Raw genomic sequence first — 10,751 nt, 5'->3', positions numbered from 1 at the left:
ATATAATTCCCGACTGTAATTGAAGGCAGCATTACTTTGACTACAGCTTATGATTTCCTGACGCCCTCTGCTGTCTAATAACGTACAGTGTTCAAATAAGGACAGGAATCAATAATAAAAAGGTCCTTAATGTCATTAATTTCTGCATGAGACAAATGAACATAAAATCATTGATCAATCATCTCCACAGGGAGAATAAAAACACCTTTGATACCTAAGAGATATTTAGAACTATGAAGATGCAGATTACATTTCTAACATGATTTGTATCCGTTTTCAAACAGATAGATACTATTATGCTAAATGCAGCTTATTACAACACAGAAAGTTCGCCACAAAATCAGATACACAACACAACACAATATTCTTTCCTATGGGCACTTTAATTCCATTTGGCATTACAAATATAAACAAGACAATGGAAAACAAATAATTTACTAGATTGTGTAGAAAATCGATGACCAAATTGCTGAAAACTGTGTGCTTGGAGACAAATGAATTTTGACTAAGGCTTTCTAAGAGGAGCACAGTGCTTTTTTTTTTTTTTTTTTTACAACACACAACTCAACTGTTCAACTACATATTGCATTTTTTTTGAGGATAGACAATTTGTTTTTAGTAAAATACAACTTATTAGTAGTCCTACAGATTTTTTTTGAAAGACATAAGAGCACATGGCAAGGAGTGAAGGTGATTGCAGCTCTGCATCTGACTTTTGATTCACCCTGCACTGCAGCATGATGAACAAACCTTTTCACTGATGAGTTTATTTCCACCATTTCTGCTGTTAATTCTGAATCTACAACTAGTTTTAAGATGTTTGCACATAATCACAGCAGATTTGTAAGACAACATATCAAGTGGCTTTTGTTTTTGTTTTTTACCTTAATTGATAACAACACACACACATAAACACAATCACACTTGTCTTGCACACACAAACATACACACACTGTTTTGTTTGTAAAAACCAATTCAGAAGAAGTTATCTGCATACTGTGATAACCACGTGTGTGTGTTAATTTAAAATGATGACAAATTAGATCGACTAGTCATTTCCACACAGAGATAGAAGTATTGTAATTGAAACAGTTTTTCCATTTAAAGTTTATTTTGATGGTTTTGTTAAGTGTCAGCTTAAAACATTAATATATTGTGCACAGTAGTTTTTCTGGTGTTTATTAGTAAAAACATGCACAGAGATGCCTAATCATGCTCTAAAATACCCTGCTACCTACAGTAGGTGGAATATTTTCTTTTATAGTGAACAGGCAAAATGTGAGGACTCTTGAGAGCGTTTAACAGGAAGCTGCAGTCACTGGAGCTATAAATAGAATCCCCATTCATTTTCAGGTGACTAAGGTACGTCTTTACTTTAATTTAAATCTCACTTAACACAGTGTCCAACCAGTATGTTTAGAAACAAGTGCATTTTCCAGTTCTCCTGCCATGTCACAGCAAATCAAATATCTAACATATTTACAATACTAAAGTTTTATTTTTCAAATCGGTGTGATTCAGATGGAATGTGAACAAGGTTATGAATGCACCAATCAGCGGCAGCCGTCAGTGAGTATCACACATCCTCTCACTTCATTCAAACCACAAATTATTCCCTCTGTTGTTTCTTCAGCGTCTGAGGTCAAACAGAATGTCACAGTCAAACAGATGGCACAACGACAGCATGATTCAAGGAGGAATGGGTGAGTAGATGAGTGCAAATCTGCCGGTCGCTCCATACTGAGTGCATGTGTCTCTGTGTACGTGTGTGCGTGTGTGTGTGTGTGTGTGTCTGTGTGTGTGTATATACACTGTACAGTTTTGTGCGCTGAGAGAGAGGGGCTACTGCAGGTAGCGGTAGACTTTGAAGCAGTGGTTGCCAGAATCTGCAACCACAACATGTCCATCAGAGGTGAGAGCCAGTCCCTGCGGGCCGTACAGCGGGTCTGCTGATGTGTTGATGTAAGACAGGAACGAACCGCTGCCATCAAACACCTGAGAAAGACAGAGAGAGATTCAATATAGCACATATGAAGAAATCACAACAAGATTTTTAACAAAACATTAATGTAAACTCCAAGATTTTGATTCAAACCCTGACCAGACTAAAATGCAACATCACTAAAATACAGTGGTGGAAAAAAGTTTTCGGACACCCTTAAAATTTTACACAATCTCAAATATTATCATGAAATATTTGTGGAAAAATCTTTTTTGTGTTTCAAAAGGTGTGGCTGCATTAGACAGATACAAACAAATACAAATTATATTTTTTTGTTTATTGTTTGCAAGAAAAACTAACAAAACTAAATTCTTGACAGTTTCAATATGTCAGTTCTCAACATTGTCGGTATCAAAGTCAACAAATAACAGAGAATGTGTTCAAAACTGAACAAAAAATAAATAAACCATCACATCATCAAATTAATATTTAGTAGTCCTGCCATTGGCACGTAGTGGAGCTCTAATCCTGGCTGGCATGTTCCCCACGAGCCTTTCACACTGTTGAGGGGTAATCTTGTCCCATTCTTCTTGAATTACTGCTTTTCATTCTTCTAAATTCTTTGGTTTATGCTTTGAAACAGACCTTTTGATAATCCACCACAGATTTTCAATGGGGCTCATGTCCGGGGATTGAGCTGGCCACTCTAAGACCTGGATACTGTGCTCCTGCAGCCAAGTTCTGCTGGCCTTGGATGTGTGGCAAGGGGCATTATCTTGTTGAAACATCCAGTTTTTACCTCGACGGAACAGTGGGAGCATGTGGGTTTCGAGAATGGTACAATACTTGGTAGAGTTCAATGTGCCATCACAGACAGTGAGATGACCAACACCAGCAGCACTCATGCATCCCCAAACCATGATACTGCCTCCACCATGCTTGACAGTAGGTACTGTACATGCTGGAGATAATGCTTCGCCTGGCCTTCTGCGTACCCTCACATTAGTAGGAGGAAGATAAAGCTGGAAACTGGACTCATCTGACCACAAAATCTTCTTCCAATTCCTGGCTGTCCAGTTCTTGTGTGCCTGGGCCGAGCGACGCCGGGCTAACCTCTGTCTCTCATTGATCAGGGGCTTCTTGATAGCCTTATAGGACCTTAAGCCATGATCTAAAAGTCGGCCACGTACAGTGTGGGTGGAACACTGGACACCAGTTTGGTTTGACCACTGCTGCTGAAGCTCCTGTGATGTCATTCGGCGGTTTTGCCTGCACATGCGGATCAGGATGTGGTCATTTCTTGCTGAAGAAACCCTTGGACGCCCAGATCTTGGTTTGTCTTCCAAGCTGTTGGTTCGTCTGTATTTCTGCAGAGTGTACCCAACTGCTGAAGGACTGCATCTGCAGCAGCTGTGCCCTTCCTGGCTGAGAATCTTTATCTTCAGGCATGTTTCCTGCGTTAGGTTCCTTGTTTTAGCCATTTTTGTGTCTGAAGAACTTTCAAATGTGCTGGCTTTATGTAGAGATGAAGCTTGGCAACAAAAATTGTGTCTTTTAATAAAAAGAACGACCTTCATCACTGGTACCAAAATGACCCAATACTCAAAATTTCTTATGTATTTTTATGGAACCAATCAATTTTAAGTTTTTAATGGCTTTTTTGGATTTATTTAGTATTTTGGCTGTGACTGTACTAAAAGAAATTGCACTTGAAGACCTAAGAGTGATTCTTAATGCAATATTTCAATATGCAATATTTAGTGTCAGCGCCATATCCTCCTGAGACCCGAACTTTTGTTTGGTTTGCATTTCTAATTCCTACTAGCACTTTGGCATTAGTAGGTTCTGATAAGCTAAAAAAAAAAATACACACTCTTAATGTCCTCAAACAAGCTGATGATAAATTCCCAGTGCCTTCAAACAAGTACTTCCTAATTAACAGTGTCTTAGCTTGTTACTATTGCTAAAATTGGTAAAAAAAAAAAAATTGTCATATCAAACCACAAACATTATTAATCATAAATAAACAAGTTTCAACCATAAAATGTGAACAGGTTTTGGACCTTGTCCACTTATGTGTCGGGATCAGCTGCAGACTGACTTGGCAGAGATGGCTGCCATCTTGTTTTTACATGGATTAGTGTATTGTGTTCTCACTACCACTGGATTAAAAACGTATAACTGACAATATATATGATACAATGATGTACTATACTGCATTTGGAAAATACCGGTACTTTGAAATTGATTCAATTCATTCATTTAGTTAATTTATTTTACTCATTTATGCACACAAACACCTTTCTTGTTCCTACTGGAGCACAGATTGCACAAGTGGTGTGTATGACAACACCTGTATCAACATCCACAGCTGGCGCACGTGAAAAAAGACAAGAGAAAGTCTGAATTGCAAAGGGAGACAACACACAAACTTGGTGAAACATTTGAGCAACCAAACTGTGACATCCGTACCGAGGTACTTACCGAACCATGATTTTTTGGTACAGTTACACCCCGACTATTTATTGTTCTAAAGGTTTGTATCCAAAAGGACTTTTCCTTAGGAAAAAGTACCGAAAAGTATCGAAATTCATATTGGTATCGGTACCGAAACAAAGATTTTGGTATCATGACAACACTACAATGATGTAAACAGGCAGGTAGGAGGTATGTTATAAAAATAGTAAGAGAGAGCACAAAAACAGTAGTGTTCCCTGGTTCAGTCATTCTGTGTTTATTGCCTGTATGGCACAGGGAATAAAGGACTTCTTATATATGTTCCAACTGGTTCTTGGGACCCTAAATTGACGCCCAGACAGGAGCAGCTCAAATTAGCCATGAAGAAATAGAAATTAGCCATAAAGACATAAAGTGAAACCCTGTACATCCTGAAACTGTGAATGCAGCAACACTAAAAGTCTTAGTTGCTGCTTGACTCTTTAAGGCGAGAGCTCTTGTACTGACCTGTATCCTGCTGTTGCCCCAGTCTGCAACTATGATGTTTCCATTGACATCCACTGCCACTCCTGTGGGGGCGTTGAACTGGCCGTTGCCCTCGCCGTTAGAACCAAACTTCAACAAGAACTCTCCTTCTGTGTTGAACACCTATAAGTTGGTTTTCAAGGGAAAGTAGCATGGAGACAGTAATCTAAAATTACTACTGGGAAACAGTGATGCCAAAACAGTAAACAAAATACATGAGTAATACATCAACTACAGAATGGATTTAATAATAAAAATTAGATGATCAGGCGCTTAGTGGGGGAAAACTCCCAAGACTTTACGATAGAGGAAGGAAAAATGTCTACCAGAGACTATCATTCAAGCCTCCGTTTTTAGGACTAAAATCTGGAGTACACATCCTTTTTCTCATCCTTGTATACCTGTAAAACACTTCCACCGCTCTGCTACTGCACCTACCTTGACTGAGTGGTTGTGGAAATCTGTCACAATGATTTCATTGTTGTTGTTGACAGCAGCAAAGTGAGGCCCTTAAAAAAGACAGACAGCAAAGTCTCAGATATATGCTGTTCTGTCAAAATGAAACAGCAGCAGTTCGGTTTAGAAAACAACGTCATGACATATTTTTTTGTAAGACATGCAATTTAATAAGTTGCCAAATGAATTTAATGACAAAACAAGATTGTTAAAACTTATTTAGACCATGATCGGTGGCACTACATGCTGTTTTTAGGACAGTTGAGTTATTATTCTGTGTAATAACCATTTAAGTCTGCCATATTTTTTAACTAAGTTTCTGTCTAAACAATATATATATAAATAAAAACATAATCAGAAGTGAAGGATGATGGGATCTTGATGGCTCCTGGTTTGACATTCATCCTCATTCCACATGCAGGTGTGAGCTGGTCGGAGAAAGACTGTAGGAGGGGCAGTGCACATATTACCATTGAGTGTACCTGCAAACTGCCTGTCGCCGTTGCCACGGTTACCGAACTTGGTGACCAGCTTGCCGTTGAGCTGGAAGATGAAGACGCAGCAGGCCTTGTTGTCCACCACGATGATGTGGCCGTTCCTGTCCACCGACACGCCTTTAGGGCCCATCAGTTTCCCCGAGCCGATCTTGTTCTGGAGTCAGAGAGTTTACATGTCTCAAGTTTTAATCACATATTTCATACATTTAGACAAACAGCAGTTTAAGTAAAAATCAGAGTAAATGTATATTATACCAGTTTGTTGTATCAGTCTTGCCTCATGCTCACAGGATTGTCATTCCTGTTTTCTAAACATATAGAGCCCCTTTAAAAACTGTTTTACATGTGACTTAGTTAGCAATGTGCAAAACTAAATATCCCACACACACTACAGATAGACAGAGAGAGATAGTGTGGGAAATAGTTCTGTTACAGTGATTGAGAGAAGAGTTGTATTCAGTGAATAAACCACAGGATGACCTAACTGGAACATGTTAGTATCTTATGGTCTGCTGTTGCAACCCTGCTGTAACTGTAAGTAGGAAAATAACACAACTTTGATCAAACTATCCAAAGCACAAGGCTAGAACTGTTCACAATCAAATCTGCACTTTCTTTAGTAATTCAGCATCAATGTGTCTGTGAAAGAGACTCGAGGGGGAAGTGAAAATCTGCACGTGAGCATCTCTTAATCCTCCAGACACTGGCCAATGAGGTGTGAAAATTGCAAATGACTCACAGATGTTAATCAGGGCGGGGCGTGTACAGTCATGCACCTGTTTTCTGTTTGAATTATTGAAAAATTCTAATTCAAAAGAGTCATTGTAAAAAGGGTGAACGGAAAACTTCTGTGGTTATATCTCTGCTATTATTGTTCTTCCTTTGGTAAAACACCAACATGGTGATGAGGGGTGCACAGTTAAGACCAAGTGTAGTTATTTTGCTCTTCTAACGCTATATCATCTTACCTTAAACTTTCCTTCACTTGAGAAGATGCTGACCCACTTGTTGTCGTAGTCTGCAATGATGATGTCACCATTTGGGTGGATGGCCACCCCCGTTGGTCGCTGCAGTTGACCCGGAGTCCTGCCTCGCACGCCAAAGCGGCTTTTGAACTGGCCATCGTTGGAGAAAATCTGCATCACACAAAACATGTTTAAGATGTAAAAAAAATGGATTTTAAATGCATCTATTTGGTGTCGAGCTCTTTCAATTAAGAAGGCTCTACAAGAGAATACTGCATACACCAGGGAGGTCCAAACATTTTATAGTGCTCTACCAAAGAGCTCCCCCTACACCCTCTAACATATGGCTCTGTCTGAAGGCTGAGAGCAGCATCTTCAGCACAGGAAGTGATGTTTACCTGGACACACTGGTTGTTGCTGTCTGCTATCAGGACCTTTCCCAGAGAAGAGGCAGCCACTCCCTGCAGATTAGTGAACTCTCCTTTGTTTCTTCCCTTTGTGCCTAAAAAAAACATGAGATATATTAGTAGACTGAATCAGGGCACTGACATGGAGTGGCGCATAAACGTGTCACTTTTCTCTCCGACATTAACCACATCATCTAAGCTGCCGGTCTGCAGCTTTCTTACCGATCCTGAAGATGAGGTCGTCCTCAATTGGGTTCTCTTTCCTCCTCCCTGTGCTGTACATACTGGCCGGCCTCTTGATGGCCTTCTGCTTGATGTGACCACTGCCCGGAGACTTCAGCCTCTTCTTGATGCCGTCTGAAGTTGGTGACACATCTATGGATTTGGTGGCCTTTATCTTAAAGGGGCTTCCTTTGATATGTTGGTCATACAGACGCAGTGATAAACTAAAAGTCCCCTCTTTAGGAGCTGAGAACAGGTACTCGTAAGTGCCATTCTTGTTGTCCAGTATCTCCCCTTCACCTTTGCTACCGTCAGATGAGGACATGTCAGCTGTGATGACTGCGTTGCCCATCTTACACAGCTCTCCATCTTTGTCCTTAGTGGTTATGGTGATGGACGTGGGGACCCCCACCACACAGTGTCGTAACCCTTCACCTGTGGCCACAGTCTCAGAGGCCACGGCGTTAGTTGTTAAAATAGTACCCAGGTTGTGGATGGACTTCTTTAGTCCCTCTGTCTCCACAAGGAAGTCCAGCTGGTCATTCTCCCCGGGCTGCAGAGGAAGCTCCTGACTGGCCAGCTCAATGAGACGCTCGCTCATCTGTTTCTTCACCAGCAGCACCTCGGCCTCGGTGCCGTGGCTCAGGGCCTGTTCGGTGAAGTTACAGCTGCTGTTGATACCCTCCTGGCCCTGCAGCAGGCTGTCCAGCTGGGCTTGGAGCACCTAGTACACACATACACACACCAGGGGGCAGCAGGGTTAGCTTGTGGTTGTCCCACCACAACTAAAAACAGACAAACCCACCACAGAGAAAAAAGAATTCCCCTATGAGATCAACAACTGTATGAAAATACAGTACAACTCCTGACTTTCCACCGTTACAGGAATAGGATCTGAGCTCATTTGGTACATGTTGGCCTACATTCTCATGACTCTGCATGTAGAAACAAACAGATGACTATCACATCATCCTCTGTTGACTTGCAGAGACCTGTCTGTGAAATTACTGTTGCAGACACTGGTGCAGTTTACATATAAATACATGTGCAAAGTAACTTATTCACTGATAATCCACTGAGTGTTCATTTATTATATTACCTAATTTAATTGCTGACGTCCCAATCAGGGTTGGAAATTAACTTTTTTGTCCACCTGCCACTGTGGCTGGTGGATTACAAAATCTATCAGCTACTCAATAGATTACTATTGTTTTTGTTTTGTTTTTGCACTTTTTGACTGATGAATGAAACAAATCTAACAGCCACCTGCATATTTTACCGGCTGGTGCAAATTTTACAACCCTGGTCTGTATGTCGAACAGCAGGAATTCATGATACACACTGCAGTAATTCATGCATTAAAGGTCTCGTTTAATAATAATATAATAATATTTATTTGTATAGCACTTATCTAAATGAGGTTACAAAGTGCTTCACAAAGTGCATGAAAATAAGACAACAAAACAATACAAAGTAAATAAAAAACAAAAGTTACAAGTCAGGCATTAAAAGGGAAAGCTTTTCTATAAAAATATGTTTTAAGCAACTATTTAAAAACAGGTAATGTAGTAGCCAACCTGATCTCCTCAGGCAGAGAATTCCAGAGCCCCGGGGCCTTGATGGCAAAAGCCCAGTCACCTCTAGTTACCAGCCTTGATCTAAGGACGACTAGTGAGGGTAAACTTGAGGATCTCAGGTCACGACTTGGAGCGTAGGTAGTCAGAAGCTCAGATATATGACTATGTTAAGCTAAAAGTTATTTAAATAATCTTAAAATAAATTCCGAAGTTAACAGGCAACCAGTGGAGGGAGGCGAGAATTGGGGTGATATGTGACCTACGATTTGTCCCAGTTAAAACACGAGCTGCAGCATTTTGTATTAGTTGAAGCCAAGCTACTGAAGATTTACTGAGGCACGTAAACAATGCATTGCAGTAGTTGAGACGTGAGAAAACAAAAGCATGAGTAAGCTTTTCTAAGTCAGAAAAGGACACAGCTGATTTGATTTTGGTGATATTTCTTAGTTGGAAGTAGCAGGATTTAATGAGTTCAATTGCGAATAAAAAAATAATGATGCCTTAATTTCTAAATTTCTAGTGTGTAAGATTTAGGGACACCTAGCCAACTGAAACTTCTTCCTTGTGCCAAGCATGTAGGAGAGCTATGGTGGCAGAGGAAAAAACATGAAAATTTGGAGCCCATGTTTGGTTTGTCCTTTCTTGGCTACAGTAGAAACAACATGGCGGACTCCATGGAAGAGGACCTGCTCCGTATGTAGATATGAACAGCTCATTTTAAGTTAGCAAAAACACAACTATTTCTATTTTCAGGTGGATATAAACTAATGAAAACATAGTTATGAATATTATATTCAATTTCTTACAATATTTCCCCTTAAATTCTAAACACTGGACCTTTAAACCATCATGAGTCATGAATTACTTAAGGCTATGTTTTGTAACATAAGAAAGTGTTACCATTTTAGCTTATAACAAACTAGCAAGTCACATTTAGATCATTATATCTCTCAGTATTCTATACCTTGAGGAGCAATAAAACAAGTCATTTGTTGCTAATGCACCTTAAGCAGATCCTCACTGCTCCTCTTTATTACTGTGACATCACCACACACTCATTAAAAGCACCAAGACAGACTCACCCGCATCTGACAATCACACTCCTCTTCTTCTCCAACATAAGAGGCCATGAAGCCATTTATCTCAGACTGGAGTCAAATCTTTCATCCAAACACCGTCTACTATCTCTTTCTCTTTATACTCATTTACTCTCTGAAGCTCTGAAAACTGACGTACTGTCCTTACACACTGTAAGAATAAAGCTTCATAGTAAGAGAATAAAGTGTTAACAGCTTGAGGAGCAGAGCTGTATGGTGTTCCCTCTCTGCACATGACACACCCTTAGTCTACATACAGCACAGTACAGTGGCTCCATCTAGCTACCAGCAGCTACACAGCTCAAAGTCACATATCTGACTTTCCCCTGGGCTCCAGTGTTTGGACTGCGCACCAGCCAGTGAATTGTAAATCATTAGCAGCCCATGTGATGAAGCTCCCTGAGGGGGCGGCAGAAGGCTCTCAGCCAGATTGGCTGATTGGCTGTCTGGATTTGGGTGGTGCAACAGCCTCACCCGTTCCCCCTCTTTCTGCCTGTTAATCACCTGCCAGACCAGCTGAGCCCCTGACACACATAAGCAACAACAGCCTGAGGAGTAGTCTGTGATAAATGCTGTCCAAAAATAAGATTATAATTTGGACAATGG

At 40.4% G+C, this 10,751-nt stretch overlaps 1 protein-coding gene across 4 annotated transcripts in view; it reads right to left on the bottom strand.

Moving 5' to 3' along the window:
- Positions 1 to 349: 349 nt before the first annotated feature.
- The window catches only part of trim2a (tripartite motif containing 2a), a 45,070-nt gene continuing 34,668 nt past the window's right edge, over positions 350 to 10,751 (bottom strand). For 3 of the 4 annotated variants that reach the window (XM_049571945.1, XM_049571943.1, XM_049571944.1), the window contains exons 6-12: positions 7,472 to 8,195; positions 7,241 to 7,344; positions 6,846 to 7,013; positions 5,851 to 6,031; positions 5,363 to 5,433; positions 4,907 to 5,047; positions 350 to 1,995 (exon numbers count right to left, since the gene is read on the bottom strand). In XM_049571945.1, the coding sequence (XP_049427902.1) occupies positions 1,843 to 1,995; positions 4,907 to 5,047; positions 5,363 to 5,433; positions 5,851 to 6,031; positions 6,846 to 7,013; positions 7,241 to 7,344; positions 7,472 to 8,195 (1,542 nt within the window). In that variant the 3' untranslated portion in view covers positions 350 to 1,842. The remainder of the gene's footprint in view (positions 1,996 to 4,906; positions 5,048 to 5,362; positions 5,434 to 5,850; positions 6,032 to 6,845; positions 7,014 to 7,240; positions 7,345 to 7,471; positions 8,196 to 10,751) is intronic. The other variant, XM_049571946.1, reaches the window with a different exon arrangement.

This window comes from Epinephelus fuscoguttatus, linkage group LG3, assembly GCF_011397635.1.
Source record: "Epinephelus fuscoguttatus linkage group LG3, E.fuscoguttatus.final_Chr_v1".
Taxonomy (NCBI): Eukaryota; Metazoa; Chordata; class Actinopteri; order Perciformes; family Serranidae; genus Epinephelus; species Epinephelus fuscoguttatus.
Note: the sequence above shows the minus strand (reverse complement) of the source record. Positions and strands in the feature narration are given on the sequence as shown.